Source organism: Rhinolophus hipposideros, assembly GCF_964194185.1.
Source record: "Rhinolophus hipposideros genome assembly, chromosome: 13".
NCBI classification, from domain to species: domain Eukaryota; kingdom Metazoa; phylum Chordata; class Mammalia; order Chiroptera; family Rhinolophidae; genus Rhinolophus; species Rhinolophus hipposideros.
This window is the reverse complement of record NC_138059.1, coordinates 53,692,034-53,713,460: the sequence shown is the minus strand read 5'-3', so window position 1 is coordinate 53,713,460 and position 21,427 is coordinate 53,692,034. Positions and strand designations below refer to the sequence as shown.

General features: G+C 43.6%; 2 protein-coding genes across 14 annotated transcripts in view; one reads left to right on the top strand and one right to left on the bottom strand.

Moving 5' to 3' along the window:
* Positions 1-10,463: 10,463 nt before the first annotated feature.
* On the bottom strand, positions 10,464-18,255 carry CHCHD7 (coiled-coil-helix-coiled-coil-helix domain containing 7). 10 transcript variants are annotated; one of them, XM_081071062.1, is made up of 6 exons: positions 17,973-18,094; positions 17,524-17,806; positions 16,397-16,500; positions 15,014-15,111; positions 12,971-13,069; positions 10,464-12,210 (listed from the first exon to the last, which is right to left on the bottom strand). In XM_081071062.1, exons 4-6 carry the CDS (start codon positions 15,065-15,067, stop codon positions 12,106-12,108), a joined length of 258 nt encoding a protein of 85 aa, XP_080927188.1. In that variant the 5' UTR covers positions 15,068-15,111; positions 16,397-16,500; positions 17,524-17,806; positions 17,973-18,094; the 3' UTR covers positions 10,464-12,105. The 10 variants fall into 10 exon arrangements, with proteins under 10 accessions (XP_080927188.1, XP_080927191.1, XP_080927193.1 ...); XM_081071065.1 differs by having other exon boundaries at positions 17,524-17,698; positions 17,807-18,091; XM_081071067.1 differs by having other exon boundaries at positions 17,524-17,732; positions 17,973-18,084.
* Positions 18,256-18,472: 217 nt separating this feature from the next.
* The window catches only part of PLAG1 (PLAG1 zinc finger), a 40,870-nt gene continuing 37,915 nt past the window's right edge, over positions 18,473-21,427 (top strand). For 2 of the 4 annotated variants that reach the window (XM_081070565.1, XM_081070562.1), the window contains exon 1: positions 18,517-18,685. The gene's annotated coding sequence lies outside the window, so the exon portion shown is untranslated. Of the gene's footprint in view, positions 18,686-21,427 lie in introns of all 4 variants that reach the window. The other 2 variants (XM_081070564.1, XM_081070563.1) reach the window with 2 other exon arrangements.

Here is a 21,427-nt window from a genome sequence, read left to right as displayed (position 1 = left end):
GTCCCAAGCCTATTTATTTGTGGTCTGTAAACATAATGATAGGAGAAACAGAACAACTGGGCCCATAGACCTATGTCACTTTTGTAGACTAGTGAAAGTTTTTGTAGGCAAACAGATTTTTAAATGTAATTTAGGAATTTTCCTAGAAGAAAGCAGGTGTTCTGAAAGAGACTTTGCATTTCATTGTGCAATAGCTCCATCCAGTTGTCCAAGGAAGAGCTCAGCAGCCCTGGGAGAAAGCCAGCGGCTTCTGGAGTCTGAAGGCTGCAGGCAGCCTGGCTTCAAGTCTTCACCGGCCACCCTACAGCCTCAAGGCTGTCAGGCACTGTCTGATCGACCAGCAATAGAAACCATTCCCAACATTGCAACCTGTCACTGAAAATTGTTCCTGTGTTTATAACTGAAAAGCAAAACAAAGCCACTGTTTTTAGTTTCCTTTTCAGAATAAAGCATTTGACACAAACGGCATTTCTCTTATTCTTTTCCTGTAAAATAAAAACAGAAAGTGAAAACTTAAAAGAAAGTTCAGGTGAATTTATTTGCCTAATTTTGGCACAGTAGAGCCAGAGGGGAAGAAAGAGGAGCTGAGATTAATTCTGACTGAGAACACTAGAAAGGCTTCAGAGAGATTACATGTGAGCTGAGCCCAAAAGGATATGTGAGATTTTAACTGCAGCAAATGAGGGAAAGCCATCCAAGTTGAGAAAACACGGTGTGTTCAGGGAATCATGAGTGTGGCAGGAAGACACTGTATATAGAAAGGATCTAGTCAGATATTTTCATGTCTGTCTCCCTCACTCTGGGGTCCTTGAGAACAGAGCCTGTGTCTTGTGTACCCAAAAAGAAACCCCTGCCCAACTTCCTCAAGCCTGCACCTTTTGTATATGTCCTCAGATCATAGAGGACCTTGTAAACCAAGGGAAGGAACGTGTATCTTATCCTGAGATAATGGGAAGGTCTTGGGAATTTAAGCAGGGATACTACTGTGTTGTGCAGGGTCTCCTGCAGGGTCTCTGCTCCCACTCCCCATATAAGAACACAGGACATAGTAAGGCCAAAAAGGAACACCCCCGGAACCATGGGTAGGGGAGTCATACCACTATGGTCTCACTGGAGGCTGGGTTTACACGATGTGCTGTCCGCTTTGCTGCTAACCGACCAACTCTCCTTCACTCTCCTCCACTCTCCTAAGCTTCCCTCTGTAGCCGTGGCAGTTATATCAGTGGCCAATGGCTCAACAGCTGACAGCTGACGGCAAACCAGCCACAGCTGACAGCTATCTACTACCCGAGCCAGCACCTCTCCACATGAGGCCGAGAGCCTGGAAACTGCTTTCTGGGGCTCTGGCCCCACACTCCACCCCTACAGGTTCTCGCCTCATAATCTACGCAACAAGCGTCTTCCGTGAGGGTCCCTGTGCCATATTAGCCTATTGACACCTACGGACGAAAAGAAACGGTAGTCTTAGGAACCAACAATGGCAAATCCCTTCCATCTGGGAGGATACACACTAGCTTTTTGTCATGGGAAAGGAGGGTCGCTGCCACTGGCACCTTTCCTGGTTTGTGGTACCAGACTTTTATGGCAGTGCTTGGGATCCCTTGCATAGTTTCAACATGTAACAGAACAGGGGACCCCAATAGTAGGCCATAGTGAGAGCACATAGTTTCCCGCAAAATCATCCCGGTATCGGGACCTCCGTATACTACAGTCACTTGCGGTGGCCACTCAGCCACCACCCCTGGCATCACTTGCAAATCATGAGTCAAACCGGCCCCCCATGGGGCTATCAGGCCCAATCATCGACAGTGGTGGCTTTTGACCTGCTGGGGCCAAGTCCATTGCTGCTGTTCCCCTGCTTTCAAGCATGTGGGTGCTGGCAGCAAAATGTTTCCATTTCTGCCATAGCCTGGCTTTAACAGTCTCACTGGTGGTAACTTGTAATTGAATGGGAGCGGCTGCTGGATGTAGCAGAGCTTCTACTGGTGCGGGCCCTCCCTTCCGTGGTCTCTCATTCAGGACTCTCAGGACGTCCCATAGATGCGAGGCCCAGTCACGCATCGTGGGAGGATGTTTTGACACCCGGAGACCTTGCTTCAAAAGGCCATTATAGCGTTCAATCACGCCAGCTGCTTGTGGGTTATATGGAGCATGAAACAACCATTGCATGTCCATCCTGGCAGCCCAGCGCTGTACTTCTTGCCCCATAAAAGGGTACCCCTGTCACTTTCAATGACTTGGGGGCGCCCATAGAGGGCGCACAGCCATGTAAGAGCGACGACTGCATGCCACTGATCGCAACCAGACACGGCCAAGCAAATATGAACCCCGTAGCAGTGTCCACTGCTGTAAATGTGTATATTGCATTGCGGGCCTTAGGCAGGGGTCCAATGTAATCCACTTGCCAGCGAGTGAGGGGCACCCTCCCTTGTGTAATCTGCTGTGTCTCCCAGGGGAGCCTCCGCCTTTGGGGATTGTCCTGGGCACAGACGGCACAGTCATAGCAGGCATCTGCTATCTCCTGCCATTTCAAAGGCAGACCCCAGCATCTGCTCACCTGCCACATGGTTCGGCTTCCAGCGTGCTGCAATTTCCTGTGCAGCCAATGGGCCACATCAGTGGCAGGAGCCCGTTCTAACCATCGGACCCGTGCTAGGGCATCTGCTTCATCATTACCTGGGGACACTAAAGGGGAGTGACCTGTGACATGTATTAGGGTTACCTCCTTTCTCTGCCCTAGGTCCCAGAGGTCCTGCCACATGGCTTGACCCCACAGTGGACGGTGTCCTACCAACCAGTTTTGGTGTTTTCATGTAGGGAGCCACGTTAGGCCCTGGAACACTCTGGCCAGTCCCAGTATCAAACCAAATGGTGTCTGTTTTGGGCTGCACACCAATGGCCGTCCAAACAGCTGCAGCCCCTCGGCTAAAACCACCGGTAAACCAGGCATCCTCAAGTACTGGGGACTGTCCTTCTTTGTAGGGCGAAGGCTCCAAGTCCTCCCCTCTAGGCAGAGTGCTTGGCTCATCCTGGGCTACAAGCTCCACAGGCCCCAGGACCTGTTGTACCTCTGTGCTCAAAGGGCTTGAGCTAAGGGTGCTATGTTGCTCCAAGTAGGCACCTCACTTGGCGAAGGTGGTGGTCTGTGCCACCCCCATTTTGGGTCCCTGGGTCCACGTACAGACCCACCCCTGGACAGGATAGGTTGTTCGAACCAACACCTGTGCCTTTCTTGTGATGGATTCTGTGGCCACTAGGGCTGCATACACAAGGGCCAGCTGTTTCTCTATTAGAGAGTAGCGGACCTCTGCTCCATTCCATAATTGGGACCAAAATCCCACTGGCAACCAGAGACGCTCCTGCCATTGCCAGAGGCCCCATCCGTACCCCTCTTGGGTTACATGAACATCAAGTTCAAATGGGCGGCTGGGGTCCACTGCTTGCAGAGCCTGTGCCTGCTGCACTGCCCGTTTCATGGCAACGAAGTCTTGCTCTATAGCCTCTGTCCAATCCCATGAGGCCCCCTTTTTTATCATGTTGTACAAGGGCCCTGTCATTTGTGCGAAATGGGGTACAAACGCCCGCCAATATGCTAGCAGTCCCAAATACATCTGCATGCAGTTAGGAGACTTTGGTCGTCTGGGGAAAGGCTTGTATCTTATCAATAATTGCCTCAGGTATAACCTTTGTCTTACCCGACCACACAACACCCAAAAACTTGACGGATAAGCCAGGGCCTTGGACCTTTTCCTCACTCACTGCCCAGCCGTGTGACTTCAGGTGGCGGAGAAGACAGGGAGCTACTTGCTCTAAATCAGAAAGAGAATCTGATGTTAATAGAATATCATCGACATAATGAAACAAGGCCACAGAGGATGGGCGATCACACTGTGCCAAATCCTGGGCCACGAGCCCGTGGCAGATAGTGGGACTGTGAAAGTATCCTTGCGGAAGGACTTGAAAAGTCCACTGCCGCCCATCCCAAGTAAAAGCAAACTGCTCTTGACACTCGGGTGCAATGTCAATGGAGAAAAAAGCATTGGCCAAGTCCACTACATAGTGATATGTCCCCAGGCGGACAGTCAGACGATCCATTAAATCATGTATTGAAGGCACTGCAGCATGCAAGGGTGGTGTCATCTTATTTAACTCCCTATAGTCCACAGTCATTCGCCAGGTCCCATCTGGCTTCTTGACAGGCCATACTGGGGAGTTAAAGGGACTGTGCGTTGGCCTCACAATATGTGCCTTCTCCAATTCCAATATTGTACGACCAATCTCCTCCTGCCCTCCTGGCACGCGGTACTGTCACACTGTAACCACACGCCAGGGCTGTGGCAACACTTGAGGAGGGTGGTGAGCATGCCTGCGTGTTACCGCTTTCACAACCTGGATCCGGAGATGGAAATCTCCTACCGACATCTGTAAGCTGAGGCCATGTAGCACGTCCACCCCTAGAATATACTCCGGAACAGGGGAGACATAAACCTTGTAGATATGAGGGGGAAGCCTTCCTATACCCAGTGGTAAGGAAATGGCTTTCACAGTCACAGTCTTTCCCCTGTAGCCATCAATGCAGATTGTTGGTCCGGGGAACAGCTTTGGGTTCCCATAAACAAGACTGCAGTATGCGCCAGGGTCAACTAGGGCCAAAACCCTGTGCACATTAGCAGGGGACAAATGTATGGACAGTTCCACGTGGGGCCTCCGGTCCCTGCTCGTCCCCTGATCCGGTACCTTGGCCCCGCCCCTAATCAAGTTGAAAGGAGTCGGCCTTAAGCAGCTGCATGAAGTCCTAGAGGGACACGGGTCGCACTTTCCCAGACTTCTCCTTTAGGCTTCTCTGGAATTGTTGTTCCGGATGCAACTGTTTCCAAAGTTCCAGCAGGAGTGCATTGGGTTGTCTGTCTATTTTCTCCTGATCGACCCCTGCTGCCACAAGATCACGCCACATCTGTGCGCGTGTTACTCTCTGAGGGCCACGACCTCGCCCCTTTACCTTTGATTTGGGCTTCCAGTCTCAACTTCATGGACCTCCTATCTTAACTTCCTTCACCTCCGGCTTTCAACATCCCCTAGGGTGGCCATGGAAATGTAACTTCATGGATCGGTCGCCCTACATAAGGTGTAAGAATGGCAACCAAGGATCCAAAAGCACTCGCAAGTGCAGTATCCAAAACCAGATCTCTTGTGCTGGCTGTAAAAAGCTCGTCATCCGGCCTCTGCATATTAGGGTTGAAAATAGCATGTCTCATACCCATTTCACGGATGATATGAATAAGTTCTGTATATGACTGCCATTGACTCACAGTGTCTGGCAGCTCGCCAGCCTGTCCCCATACTGTGCGTACCGCAGCAGTGAGCCACTCCATTAGAGAATGGTTGCCCTGTTCATGGGCCAACTTATGGCAGTTCTGTAACCTTTGTCGCAGGGACGGATGCACTGTCACAAAGGCTAGCTTTTCCATCTCACCTGGGGAGCAGAGAATGTTGTCTGCTCCCTCATCCCATAAACATAGTAGCCAAGCCGAGACTGGCTCTCCAGGGCGCTGTCTGTACCGCCTCCCCAGCTCCTGCAACTCAGTGGGAGTGTATGGGGTGTAGGTTGTGAACTCAGTCACAGCTGGGCTGCCTGCAGCAACACCCCCGGGGGCCCAAAGTTTGCTCACGTTTTATCCTTTGCTTCAAGATTGGCCGGGCATGGGGGTTGGGAGCTACATTGTCTCCACTCGCTTCTCCCGCCTCTGCCTCAGAGTCTCCACTGTGTGGTCCCTCTTCTAACACGCAGACCCAGCCTTCCAGTGCTTCCAACCGGGACACCTGGTCCGGCACCTGGGCCATTTCATTAAGCGCATTTTCCATGTTGAGACTCAAGGCCGTGAGGAACATCTAGCCCACGCAGCCGGCTGTAGCCTTCTCCTCCGGCAACCGCTCAGCCAGAGCCTGCAGGGCCCTCTCCACGTTGGCTGGAACCGTCCATGTCCTCCCACCCCTCCTTGGAGGTCCAACTCCTGAGAACAGTGGCCACCGGACACCACACACTGTGTGGGGGCCACATGTCCTCCTGCCCAGAGTCAGACTCCATTTCTACCTGGTCAGAATCTTGCTCGCCGTGCCAGGTGTCTGAGTGGGTGGAGTCCTCCGTGGAAGATGTCCACAACCCTCGGAGCCTAAGGGCACAGCAGATCACCAAAATGAAGGCAATGCCGTCCATGGCCAAGAGGGTGGCATGCCAGCTGGAGGCTTGAGTCTCCCAGGCAGACCGCGCCGCCCACTTCCAGAGTCGCTCCTCGCAGGCCTCCTGAAGCTGAACTTTTGTACGCATAAACTGCTCCACCATCCTTCGGTGAATTTCAGCCGGCACCATACCCTGCACGCTGCGCCATTTGTTGTGCGGGGTCTTCTGCGGGGTCTCTGCTCCCGCTCCCCACATAAGAACGCAGGATATGGCTAGGCCAATAAGGAACACCCACGGAGCCATAGATAGGGGAGTCATACCACTATGGTCTCACTGGAGGCTGGGTTTACACGACATGCTGTCTGCTTTGCTGCCAATGAACCGACTCTCCTCTACTCTCCTCCACTCTCCTCGGCTTCCCTCCGTAGCCATGGCAGTTATATCAGTGGCCAATGGCTCAACGGTTACAGCTGATGGCCAACTAGCCACAGCTGACGGCTGTCTACTACTCGAGCGAGCACCTCTCCACATGAGGCCGAGAGCCTAGAAACTGCTCTCTGGGGCTCTGTCCCCACATACTGTATTTGCATTTTAGAAAGATTTGCCTGGCTGCAATATAGAGAAGGAATTAGACTGGGGCAAGAATTTATGGGGAAAATAATCAGTCGCAGTTATCCAGCATCATTATAATAACTTGTCTCAATGCCTCCAGAATTCTTCTAAATGTAAATTGGATTTGACCCTATGTATCTTAAAACCCTTCCAAGCTCCTCTTTTATGTTTAGAATAAAGTTTAAAGGCCCTTTATAATGTGAACCTATTCACAGGGAAGGTATGAAGAGCTTTGGGAAGCCCTGTGTGAAGCTGAAGAGTTATTTCAGAGGAAGACCAGTGTGAAATGGAATATTCTACCTGTCTAGATTTTCTTTTCTCCTGAGCCCTCCCTTCATATATTCTGGTTTCAGTAAGGACTAGTCTCAAATATGCTACATGTATGTGCCCCTTTGTGTCCATTAAGGCTACTTATCCTCTTAGAAGTTTGTTCTTAGTCTGTTGTGGTGCCCCTTTCATTCTCCCATGCAGCATAGGGAAGTTCTTTAAGGGCCAGATGGTGACTTATCATCCATGCTCCTCCACACCAGTTAGCCTAGCACTTTGCACATTATAGCCACTTGGAAAGTGTTTGTTGAGCAGAACTGAATAGCACTACTTGTACTTGGATTTATTTAATATTTATTGAGCACCAGGAACCATAAACAAAGACTGATCCATTTAATTACATTAAAATGTAAAACACTACACAAAAATTAAAAAACAAAGTTAAAAGGGGGAAAATATACAGAATACATCTGTCAAAGGGTAATTTCTCTATTATACCAAGAGTTCCCCAAATCATTCACACCAAAAATTAAAAAAAAAAAAAATGGGCAAAGGAAATAAATACACCTACTCCTTTTTTCACTCATCAGTTGTAAAGCTGAAAGAGTTCTGAAGTACTGAGTGGGACTGAGGGTGTGAGGAAAGACACAGGCTTTGTTGATAGGAATATAAATTGGTGTGTTCCTAATGGGAGGGTGATTTTTCAATATCTACAAATTTAAAATACAGAAATCTTTAACCTAGCAACTTCACTTAGAAATTTATCATATAGATTAAAAACAAGAGGCATATAAAAAGATGCTTGTTGCAATTTTGTTTCTAATAGCAAACCCATCAGGGGAGAGTGGTTCAATGGTGGTATATCTAAACAGTGGAAAACTGCAGCCATTGAAAGAATGGAATAAATCTATAATCACGCATGCAGAATTATTCTAAACTATATCGCTAAGCGAAAAAAAGCAAGATACCTCCAGCTCATGTACTATGATGGTCCTTTTGCCCAAAACCAACAAATATACGGATATGTTTGTATATGCATGAAAAACCTTGAAAACTCGACATTGGCTACTTCTGATTAGATTGATTTACATTGTATACCCTTTTGCTTGAACCTGTATGTTTCTCAATATGTTCACTTTTAAAAGCCACCCTTTCCCCAAACACACGTTTGTTGGTCATTTATTACACAGTAGGAGCATACCAGGCATTATGGATATAACCACGAATGATATATTGCTTACATCCTCCAGCTTTCAAATGGCTGCAGTGATTCTCAAGAAGATTGCTTTTACATCTACCCAGGACACCATGCTCCCCCATTGTGTGGGGAATCTATGAGATGCTTCCTACAAGACTGAGATGCACATGAATACAGTGAAATGCCTTCAACTTATTTTGCTGATAGTTGATATCAAAGGCTTGCCTAACTCCAAAATATCTCACAGCACTAACATCATGAGACAATTAACTTATCAGGTTAACTAGCTCCACCTCTCCCATAGTGGAATCCTGAAAGGTGGCAAATTTAACAGTGGTGGTAAGGAAAACCCCTGGGACTCTGCCCCTCCAAAGTGGTTAAATGAGATCTTGAACAAGCTGTTTACAAGAAGTGTATACTGAAGTTATCAGGGTATGCGTAAAGATGCAAACAAGAAATTAGGGAATTACTAAAGACTAATTTAGAATTTAACAGCTTTGCCTGGGTGGAGCCATATTATGGTGACATATGTTAAGGGTTTGCTGATCAAAAATACCTAATTAGTTTGTCATTAAAACCATTTCACAGAAAATACATTTATAGAAACCAATCATCAAAGAGATTTGCATTACTACAAAGCTACAGTAATGAAGACAGTGAGGTGCTGGCATAAGGGTAGACAGATCAATGGAATAGAACTGAAAGTCCAGAAATAAACTCTCAGAAATACAATAAATTGATTTGCAAAAAGACAATTCAACAGAGGAAAGCATAATCTTTTCAACAAAAGATGTTGGGACAGTTACATGTAGAGAGCCACGTGCAAAATGAAGTTGAACTTCTACTTTATATCATATACAAAAATTAATTCAAAATGGATCAGACTAAAACCACAAAACTCTTAGAAGAAAATATAGGTGTAAATAGTTGTAACCTTGAATTAGGCAATGCTTTCTTAGATGACACCAAAAGCAAAAGAAAAAATAAATTGAAATTCATCAAAATTAAAAGCTTTTGTTTCAAAGGATACCGTGAAGATACAACCCACAGAATGGGGAAAAAAAATTGCAAACCATGTATCTGGTAAGAGACTTGTATCTAGTATATGTAAAGGACTCTTACAATTCAACAATGAAGATACACAACCCAATTTAAAAAATGGGCAAAAGGACCTGAATAAACATTTCTCCAAAGAATGCATACAAGTGGCCAACATACACATAAAAAGATGTTGAACATCATTAGCCATCAGGGAAATGCAAATCAAAACCACAATGAGATACAAGTTCACACCCACTAGGATGGCTGTAATCAGAGACAGATAAGTGTTAATGAGGATGTGGGGAAATTGGAACTCTCATACATTGTAAAATAGTTCTGCCACTTTGGAAAATGCTGTCCCTCAAAAGGTTAAACAGTTACCATATGACCCAGCAATTCAACTCCTAGGAATACACCCAAAAATAAATAAATGCCCACACAAACTCTTGTACACAAATGTTCAAGAAACTCATGACCCATATTAGCCAAACAGTGGAAATTGCCCAAATACCCATCAACTGATGAATCAGTAAATAAAATGCAGTGTATCCACACAGTGCAATGTTACTCAGTAATAAAAAGGGAATAAAGTACTGATGCATGCAACATGAATGAACCTGGAAAACATAAGGCTAAGTGAAAGCAGTCACAAAAGACCACATATTGTATGATCCATTTATATAAATGTCCAGAATGGACCATTCTAGGGACAGAAAGTAGAGGAGTTCTTGGCCTAAGTGTTGGGGAGGTGGAAGAAAGGGCAGTGTTAAGAGAAATGGAGAATGTGTGCTAAGGGGTACCAGGTTTCTTTCTGGGGTAATAAATGCATTCTAAAATCAATTGTGGTGATGGCTGCACAACTTTGTTAATATACTAAAAAACCATTGTATTGGACACTTTAAATGAGTGATTTATAAAATGTGAATTGTATCTCAATAAAGTTGCTATTTTAAAAAAGAGCAATGCCAGGACAAATAGCGACAGGATGAATGTTGATATTGGTATGTACATTTAAACAGGTGACATTTAAAATCCAAACCCTTAAACAACCATCCTTAAAAGTACTGAACTGCTTCTCACACAAGTATGCATTAATTGCTTGTCAGGTCCTATTTTAATCCATCATTTTTAGAGCAATCAACATAAATCAAAGACTTTCTCAAGCCAAAAATTTGAACAAAATTTTATTCAAAATGAAATCACGTTTTATTCAATTAGAATCACATTTAACAATCAAGGTCCTATGACTTAAAAACATCTGAGCTGTGTTTTGGTCTAAGACCAATGTTGTTAGCAGCCATTAAAATTATACTCTTGATCCTGGACCAGATGAAGAAAAAGGACACATCTATTGTTTTCATTGATTTTCTAGTACACGCTAATTTTTATTAAATGTCTTTTATAAAACTATTCTGTAAATGAAAAACTGGATTTTAGAAGCCGGTGGGTATGAGAGCTGCTACACAATCCACCCTGGTCACCATACCATTCTTGTTTTTTTTATCACAGTAAAGTTGAACTCTACTTTCATCCCAGTGTTGTAAACACCTGATGAACCTCATACCCTTTCCTGCCCATCTCATCCTGAAAATAGAAATCCTACTTCTAAGACACTCACTTTTTCCCCCATTACCATGGTTCAAGGCATACTACTATGTTTCCCTGAAAAATAAGACCTACCGGAAAATAAGCCCAAACATGATTTTTCAGGATGACATCCCCTTAACATAAGCCCTAATGCGTCTTTTGGAGCAAAACTATATACAAGACCCAGTCTTATGTTTTGGGAAACAAGGCATGCCTTCAGAAAGTTAATCAATATTTATGAATTTGGGTTACAGAATACTTTAACCAGGCCTTTCTTTAAAGAAAGAAAATAAAGAACACCAGTTCTCTTGCATGCTATTTATTGAAGACAGCCTTCCCGCACTCCTGCTTCCTGCCTGATGAATGTACTAACCTAATTTAAAAAGTGAGTTAAGTAAGGACAGAGATCTTAGTAATAAGCATCAGATTTGAGGCCCACTAGACATACACTCTCACCTCCCCAGTCTTCTCGCCCGCCACTCCTACCCACCTTGAACTCTAGGTGGAACGGTCTACAGATAGACCCCTGAATTTGGCTCATGCTTTCCTCCCATCATGTCATTGCTCACATGAAACACTGCCTTTCTTTCATCCCCATTACGTCTTTACTTGTTCACACCTTACTTTTCTTTCAAGACCCAGAGGAAACGCTCAACTCCTCATGCAGCCTTTCCTAACACTCCCGGGACTCCAGGAAGGAAGTAATGTAAACTCAGTGACACAGCACAGTCAGCAGTGGCACACTATCATCCTGGCACAGAGAGCTAACACAAAGGACACGGGCTTAACTTAATTTAAGAATTTAAGATCCAGGGGGCCGGCCTGGTGGCTCAGCTAGTTGGAGCTCTGTGCTCCTAACACTGAGGGCTGCCGGTTCGATTCCCACATGGGCCAGTGGGCTCTCAACCACAAGGTTTGCCAGTTCGATTCCTCGACTCCCACAAGGGCTGCGCCCCCTGCAAATAACAATGGCAACTGGACCTGGAGCTGAGCTGCGCCCTCCACAACTAAGATTGAAAGGACAACTTGACTTGAAAAAAATCCTGGAAGTTCACACTGTTCCCCAATAAAATCCTGTTCCCCTTCCCCAATAAAATCTTTAAAAAAAAAAAAAAGACTTTAAGATCTGGCTGGGTAAAGCCTATAAGGTCCTAGAAGATTATCATAATCATTAATTGAAAATATTCATCTGCTTTGAAATAAGCAATTTTAATGCAAACATTCAATAGGGCATCTTTCCCATTGCTCCCAAGATTTCGTCTCTTTCTACTGCTGTAGGCATAGGTGGCTTCACTCCATTCTGTCTTCTCTTGAGCATGACAGAATTCTGTGTGTAGGTATAAAAAAAAGAAAAAGAAACCAAAATTAGTCATGTATTAAATGCTAGTCATTTGCCAATAAATTATTATTGCTTCCTCAAAAAGGAAATTCTAAAAACCAAGTTTAAAAAAAAAAAAAACCCAAAATGAATCTAGAACTCCAGATAAAGTTTTCAAACTATTAACAACTACACAGAAGTGATTATTCCCATAGGAATATGTTAATTGTAACTGGAATGGGGATATGCTGTTTAACTATAAGAGCACAAGTGTTCTTTCCATTAATGAAACCAACACTTAATTTAGCAGAGAGAAAGGAAGTAGTTGGGTCCAGTGCTCACAGAAACAGAAATTACATGCCAATCTTTCAAGAAAAATGGGACCATTTTAAACTACCCTGGGTGGTGGTGGGAGAAAAGGAGGCAGAAATGGAAGCTTAATATGTGTTATGAAAAGTTATCCATTCTGTTCATCTCCAAAAAAGAACTAAAATTATAACAAGGTTATTGTTTCAGGGCTGCAGGTACTTATACACCTAGGATGAGCACCTATATTAGAACTGTATCCTTACTCCTTGGAGTAGGATAAGACAGCTAAGAAGAGTATTCAAGGATTCTTTAGGCTAAAATAACACACTGAAGATAAAGTAGAAAAGTGAAGTCTCCCTAAGCTATCCCAAAAAAAGGATTGTAGGTGCTAATTTCAGGCTTTAGTTTCAAGCCTAAGAGATGAGTTAGACTCTAACACATCTAACAAAGTTAGACTTACCCAGAATTTTCGGCAATTTTTGTACTTCAAGAAGTAAGTGGAACACCTCTCCCTATCATAGTTATTTTCATCCATACATCTTGTAGAAGCATCAGATTCCTTAAATATGTAAGACAGGCATCATTTGAGAGGTGAAACAGGATCTAAAACAAAAAAAAACTAAAAACCTTCTGAAGCTGCTTCCCACCAAAGCAGCTAATATGAAATAGTTCCTTTTTATTCATTTTAACGAACTTTTAATGAACAAAAACTGAATAATCTTTCCAACTATCCCAGCACTCATTCTGCTGAGGGCAGACATCCTTTTCATAGTTTGGGTCAGTTTTCTGAATATCTAATCACAAGAATTTGAGCTGAATCACTGACTGAGATCATTTAATCTAGTAACCGTTTAACAAAGCAGCTGAGTGAGGCAAGGTACAACGTGCTCCAAACCACTGCTGTACAGCTAGAATCAAAACCGGCTCCCAACTCAGAGCAGCTCTCCGGCTCTTCCAAGTTCTCACTTTGACTTGAATGTTTGATGTTAATGCTGGTTTCTAGATTGTAAGTAAATCACTCATAACTGGTCTGCATCAACGCAATTTAAATTAACACCATTTATCTCAATGTATGTTTGGCTATCATTCACTTCAGTATGCAAGTAAATACACTATTGTGTAAGCAATTTTAATAGATATCATTAATATCACTTCAAAAACAAAGTGAGCAACACAGGACTATGAGTTCAAAGAAGAGTATCTGCCATTTGGGAATTAAATTTAAGCTGTGTGAACTGGAAGTAGATTGGATAACAAACTTCAAAGTGAAAGGTATGTTTCTGAAAGGTCACCTAAAGGAAAGCTTTAAATGAAAGGGTGGGTAATTTGCTTCATAGATTTAAGAAATATATTCTATCTAAAGAGGTTTAATAAAGCAGTTGAAAACATCGAATACACAGAACAAATCTAAATTTCTATGGCAAATAGTTAATGAACAACGTGTACGTTTATTTGGAAAATGCATATAGGATCAGGGACTATCATTTTCTTAGCCCCATCTGAGGCCCGCATTATTCAAGGGTGACAAAGCCACAAGTTAGTATTGCTAGTCATACCAAATAAATGCCAATAAAAGCTTATTATTACAACAAAACATTACGTTTATGTGATACTTCTGTGAAAACCTTTAGGCTTTAAATAGGCAAAATCTATTCTCAGCCCCTTACTCTCAGCCAGATAGTCTCAAGAACATGATGAAATTATTACTATTAAAACATAAATTTCAGCGACAGTTTTAAAAATATCATACTTGCCAATTTCCATGTCTGGACTAAAAATTTTCCTCAGTTTTACATATGCTTGTCTAATATTACAGTGACAACTAAATGCTTGTGTATTATACAAATAAGGGAAACTTAAGAGATAAATCTTTGTTAGTTAGATATAGTATGAATATCTTAAAAGTGCTCTAGCGAAATAAGGATACACTGGCTAGGAATATTTTTTTGTACAGAAATAACTTTTAAAAGAACTGCAGAAAACAGAAACAGACTGGTACAGTAGATACAGAGAACAAACTGACAGTTGCCAGAAAGGAAGGGGGTGAAGGGATGGGAGAAAAAGGTGAAGGAGAATAAGATGAGGTACAAACTTGCAGTTATAAAATAAATAAGTCATGGGGATGTAATGTACAGCACAGGGAATATAGTCAATATACCCTAATAATTTTGTACAGTGACAGACAGTAATTACTTATCGTGATCACATCAGAAGGTATATAAATGTCGAATGTACACCTGAAACTAATAAGTCAACTATACTCTAATAACTAAATTAATGAAAAATAACAACAAATAAAAACAGTTAAAAGATCCAAGTGAATATGTACTGGATGTCTGGGTAGGAGGAAATGTAAAACTTCTATATTTTAAAAAAATCCCATTAAAATTAAAAAGCAAATAAACTGACAAAAAAGAACTGCAGAAAACAGATGCCCACAAAATCAGAAGAAGCCTGTTTTTCCAACTTAACGCTCATTAAAATTAAAAGCAAACCACCTTACCGACAAGCAAGGATTTATGTCAGGATCTCTCAGCCTCCGTGCTACCAGGGGCATCCTATCAGTCTTCTAACCGCAGATAGATGTTGGGGAAAAGAGTTCTACAGCAAACGGCAGAAAATGAATCAGTAAATCTCATTAGCCCCATAATTACTTGAAAATTAATTTGGGCATAATGATTATGTAGTGAGGAATTTTGCATATCCTCTGTATTTTAGAATAAAGACTTTGATGTGTTTTTCCTTTGAACCGATTGCCCTGGTGCCTCAGCACAAAGGCTATATTTAAATATATCTACTGAAATTTGATTATAATGTCCAGAAAGAAAGATAGATAGTTCAGCTATAATTTAGTTTTCTTATTTCTCAGCACAAAGGCCATATTTAAATACATCTACTGAAATTTGATTATAATGTACAAAAAGATAGATAGTTCAGCTAGACTTCAGTTTTCTTCTTATTTCTCAAGATTAAGCAATTAAATATACTAACAAAATCTAAGCATGCAAGCATGCACTCTAACGATTATTTCCTTATTATGTATTGATTATACAAAACAGTGTTGAATAATGTAGTTCAACTCATCTTTAGCAAAAACATTTGTTAACTAAAGAACCTATGGCCAGCACTGGGGTGGCCAATGTACCAAAACAGAAAGTTACTGCTTAGTTGACATTTCGGAAAGTTTAAAAAAAAAAAAGAGTTGAAACTTTACTTCCAGTGGCATCTTCTATCTGATACTTCCCTGGGTTGAAGGAATCAGGGAATGCTACTGTGTGTGACTCATTAATCTTTCAACTCAAGCCTTCCAGATACAGCCTGCAGAAATCTTTATCAATTAAAGGTGATCACAGTCTCCTAAGAGCCATTTTGTGATTCCATGTCGTGTCATATATTCATATAAAAGGTATGTCAACTATATCCCAGGACAATTGCTCTCTATAATGGAGTTCAACTGAAACTGGTATGCCTATTATCTTCAAAGAAATGTTATAGAAAGGAACTAAAAAACATTTAAAAACCAATAATTAACTAAATATTTCAGTGATTTTTTTTCTTTTTTGGTTTCAATATATTGGTATACCATGGATAAGCCAGCCACAAATATTTTAAATGCTCTCCACCAAGTTTAAGGAGTTGATTTAACTTATATTCCCAAATCCTGATCTAGCTTAATCATCTTCCACCTAAAGATCGAAGGAGAAGCCAGCAAATAATGTACTATGACCTACAAAACGCCACAGAATAAAAACTATGTCTGTAAAACCACACAGAAGTCAGAATTTTTGTATGAAATGGTTTCTCCTTTTCTTGCCCAAGACGGGACCATCAAAAACCGTAAGTCGTGTTAAAAGAGATGAAGTACATTCAAGAAAAATAATCAAACCTTACAAGCTCCTGAAAAGCGGAGGTATTCTCAGTCAAGAGCCACCTAGTTCAGTTTCTTTTGTTGTGGTAAACATCAGGTTGTCCGGGCTAAAAGAGACCAACCTTTGCAAAGAAGGATGGAAAAAAGTTTAGTCATTCTGGGGTCCTTTATCTTTACATACAGACTAAGTAATCCTTTTATTTTATGATTTTCATTGACAATACATGAAGACAGCTAACAGAAACTTCTTGGCAAAAAGAAAATTCAAGGTGCTGTTCAACTATATCTAAAAGCATCTTCCTCTACTAAACACAATTCTTTTGCAGGCTTGACTTCTTCCTAGAGAGATGATATTCATAGCTTTGCTTTTTATAGCTACTCTATGATGTGAGAACACAGAACTCTGCTTAGCTGTTCATATTCCTTGGATATAATCTCAACAAGGATCAGACATAGTCAAAATTCAGGTTGCATGTCTTACATGAAAGCGTCCTACTCTGTATTTTATTATCACCATTAGTCAGGATTTAAAAATAACATCTAGGTAACATCACATATACCCCAATTAGTTTTGCAGCATGAATTTATTCACATTTCATTTCTTTTCCCTTCCGAATTCTAAATACAAGTCAATCTAAGTTTGGATTTTCGAATGTCACCTTCTTTGCATAAGTTCCTGATGTATTAACTGGAAATGCCAATTTACAGTGACAAGTGGGGCTAAAGGGCAAGATCAAGAGTTCCGTTAGAGAGGCCTCATCTACTTACTTTGTGAAGGTACTAAACAAATGTTCCAAAGCTCTACTTTGCCAGAAAGAAAACCAAAGAGTTGGAGAGGCCACACAAACAAGCACAGCCGGTGTCAGGAACAAATCTCCTCCAAAGGGCAAACTACTTTAAAAAAGTATTTATTTCCCATCCAGTTGTTCAAGTACCCACCCTCCAAGGAGCTGTGAAAGAGAAGGAGGAAGGGACCTTACTGAACATGTCCATGCCACATGCTGGCCAGAAAGTAGACAGGGTCTGTGTTTCTGATAAAATGCAGATGCAACTATTGGGAGGGTGAAACTTTAGGTTAAGAACCTAAAGCCCTTCACCCACTGCTAGGTGCAGAGTCAGGGTGGCAGGAAGTTAGGGTGGCATACCGGAGGGAGGCAAGGAAATCGAATGAAGAAACCGGAGAGATACAAGCCCGAGGCCACGCTGCCTTCCGCGATGCTTCCTGTCTGTCCAATGGTGGATAGCGGGCACAGGTGAACACACCTTGCTTCGACCTTAGACTGTGCCAAGTGGGGCTGGGAGCGAGGACAACGCAGGAAACTGGGGGTGGGAGCAGGCAATTACGCTTCAAAAGCTGGGAAGGAGGATGAAAGAAGAGCTGGTGGTGCCCGGGCAGGGGTCACCTTCTTCGCCCCCGCTCGAACAGACCTGTAACGCCGAGAGGGAAAGCGACGGAAAGGGACCCGCGGTGCGGCGAACCCTGGTAGAAGCGGCTCCGCGCGGAAGTGGATTCGGCCCCGATACGACCTAGGTGCGGCCTTCTCTTCCCCCTTCACTGCAGCCGCCGCGGAGGGAGGGGCGCGGGACCACTCACCTCGGGTTACCGCTTCGCCAGCGCCCCGGCCGTCTCCAGCTCCAAACACGTCAATGGCTCACGCAGCTAGACCTTAAGTAGTGCGCATCCTAGTTTGCTGCCCCCGCTCCCCGGTGGCCAGCGGCCCAATCGGCGCGCGCCGCTGCCAGACTGACAGCCGATAGAGGCCTTGCACGACAGGGGAGGGCGGGTCTCGCCCCGCCCCCAGCTGATGGGAGGAGGGCTCGGGCGGGAGGAGAGGGCGGAGCGGCGCACTCGGTCCCGCCCTCCCCCGCCCCGCCGCGCCCCCAGTGCCACCGCCCGCCTCTTAACACTTCTGCTTGATGGGCTGCGTCATAGGCCAATAGGCGGGCCCATCCCTGGCGGCGGCAGCGCCTACTGGCCCGGCCAAGGGCGGAGCGCGCGAGGGGGGCGGGCACAGCGGCGGGCGGGGGCCGGGGGCGGGCCAGCGGGAGGCGGGGGCGGTGGCCGAGCAGGCCCGGGGAGGCGGTGGTGGGCGCGACGTCGGCGGCGGCGGCGGCGGTGGCGGCGGCAGCTGCAAGTTGGGCTGCAGGGGCAGCGCATACACTACAATGGCTGCTGGAAAGAGGCGTAAGGAAACAATTTCCAGGCCCGCCGCGTCCAGCCCGAAATATGAGAAAAAAATTATTAGAAATTCCGCGGGCGGTGTAAAGGCGGCGGACGGGCCGGAGGGAGGATGTTAAAGCCCCGCGGTGAGTTCTCCCGGAGTCCGGGGCGGCGGAGAGGCGTTTAGCGGGAGAAATATCAGGGTTATTTAAATTATGGGACTAGCCGAGGGGGCAGAGGAGCAGCGGCGGCGGCAGGAGGAGGAAAAGTTTGTGCTACTCTCAGCCCCTGCTCAGGACCCCAGAGAGAAAAATAATAATAAAAAATAAAATAAAATAATTAAGCGAGGGTGTGAGGACTCCCGAAGTCGCTTCTGACAGGGCAGGGGGCGACGCGGCTGGAGACCCAAAGGTGAGGTCGGTGGGAAAAAAAAAAAACCCTTTATTCAGGGTCTGGAAAGTTTGAAAAGTTTTCCTCCTCCTCCTCCTCCTCCTCTCTGGTGCTGTGAATATTGTGACAGCGGCAGCGGCAGCAGCGAGAGCGGAAGACATTAGAGACCCGAAAAATAAGGGAAAAATTAATATAAATTCAGTTTTGAGAGTAAACTCTCCGCATTTTCCACCAAAACATCCCGGGGGAAGGTCGCTTCCCAAAGGGCCTGGCGGAAACCCGCAGTCGGCAATATTTGGGGGGCACTTTGAGTGACTTGGGGTAACTTTGCCCCTTTTTCAAAAGAGGTTTTTCTTTTTTGGAGAAATGAATTTGTTTTTGCCCTTTCCTCAGGTGGGCGAGTCGGGGTCCGGGTGCGGGGTCTTCGGGGAGGTGTGAACCCTGGATGTGTGGCTGCGAGGGGGGGTAGGGGGAGGGGGTGCTAAATGAAAGCAGGAGATCTGCACAGAGCAGGGACAGCTTGTTGTCAGTATCATAAACAACCAAAATGGAGGGAGAACTCAGGCATATAACCAAATAAAAATTTTTAAAAAATCGCAAAAAATCCCTAAAAATCCGGGATGCTCCCCCTTTTCTCGCTAAAGGTAAAAGTATGAACCGCCTTTCCCCTGAAGTCCATTTTGACTTTGCAGGGACCAAGGAGTTAATATTTATTTATTTTTTAAAACTTTCGAAGGGCAAAAGCCTTTTATAACTCAACCGACAATGAGAAAACGTGAAAATCCGATGCAAGAGAAGGAGGAGGAGGGAGGGGGGAGGTGGTAGTGCAGAAACTGCTAAACTTATTGGTAATGTGGACTGATCTGAGATAAGATAAACACTATATTTGCTATTTTATAACTCTCTTTTGATGATCTTTGCGGTTTTGGGGGGGTTTGGTAGAGAAAAAAGTGATGCCATTTTTCTTAATAGAGTTAATATGTGTGATTGGAAGAATAAACCTTTCCGGCTTTAAACTGCATTTTCGTCGCATTTATGCTTCAGGTTTTGTTAGTGGCTCCCTCCTTTCTTTAAACTAGGCTCTACGCAGGAGGGGTAGAGAGGTGATGTTGCACTAAGAGACTGGAGTGCAAGACTGGAGCACCTTTTGGGGAGGGGTGGGGAGTTGCTTGGCTTCACCCTTCCTGACACGTTTGCTTCACCTGTTCATCCTCAGTAAAGAATGTTAGCTGAGGTTTTCTGGTTTTATGTATATAAAAGCATGGTGCCTCTTGCATCACATTGAAGTTAATGGGAAAGTGCTACTGATGTTGGTTCCACGTGGGATATGGGACAGAGCAGGGCATTTTAAAGGGACAGCTTCTCTTTTCTTAATGATTTTCATCACCTACACAGAATCAATGTCTGAGGACCAAAAGCAGAAGTACTGGGAGGGTGTGTGGTGATAGAAGAGCCTTCTCTTTCCATTTACTCAAGTGCAGCCACCTTTAGGAGTGATGGAGGGAAAGGAGGGATAAACAAGCTCAACAGAGGATGGATATTGTGTAGATTAGTTTGTTTCCAAATTGTTCTTTTGTGTAACAAGCCCTCCCAGGAACTTTTCATGTTAAGTTGCTTTGCTTTGGAAGCTGATTTTGGAAGGAATTGTGGAAAAATGGAAATAGTTTAAGGTGTGTGGTGTAATGGTATAGTATTATTGAACAGTTATGAATTCTGTGCAGTGAGATCAAAGAGCTATGTATGCCCATAATGTGATTTTACAGCCATTTTGTAAAAAGCTGTAAAATACCTAATAATCAGTTTGGCTTAAGGTATAATAAGGACTTCTGGTTGAAAACTGTAGACAGAGTGGTGAAGATTCTGTAAGCAATAGGCATTTCTTTAAGGAAAAAAAAGTACATACACTAACGCCATGGAAAAGTTTACGTATACCCATTTTTAAAGCCCATCCTATATACACATGCTGTAACTGCACCTTTGAAATTAAAAGATTTTAAAATCCTGAGACCTATCAATTGCCTCTTTTAAGTTTATTTGTTATTTAACAGGAAATATTTACTGATCACAAACTACTGTCATCTCTAATGGTTTAGATTTATATAATATTTTCAAAATTTAGAATATGTAAATTGTTAGCTGTATTCTATTTGGGATTAAGGTTAATCTGCAATAAAAATTACTTGTGTTCCGTTTTCCACAGGTATATGGAGTTTCTGAAATGAATGCCTATTTTCTTTTGTTTTTGTGGATTTGTAGAAATGGATTATAATTAGAGCTGGATTTTTAAACTTTTTATACAGAGTATTTTTTCTTACCTTACTGTACAAACAAAGTGTTATTTTGGAATCCATTGTATATTAACTGGTGTTCACAATTGGGCTCTTATCTGCACCTTTCTGTAAATTACCTCCATAACAGCATTAAATTGATGCAGTGTTTGAGTACATCATCTTGTGGTTTCTGATATTGGAAGCAATTACAACTTTATAAGAACTCTT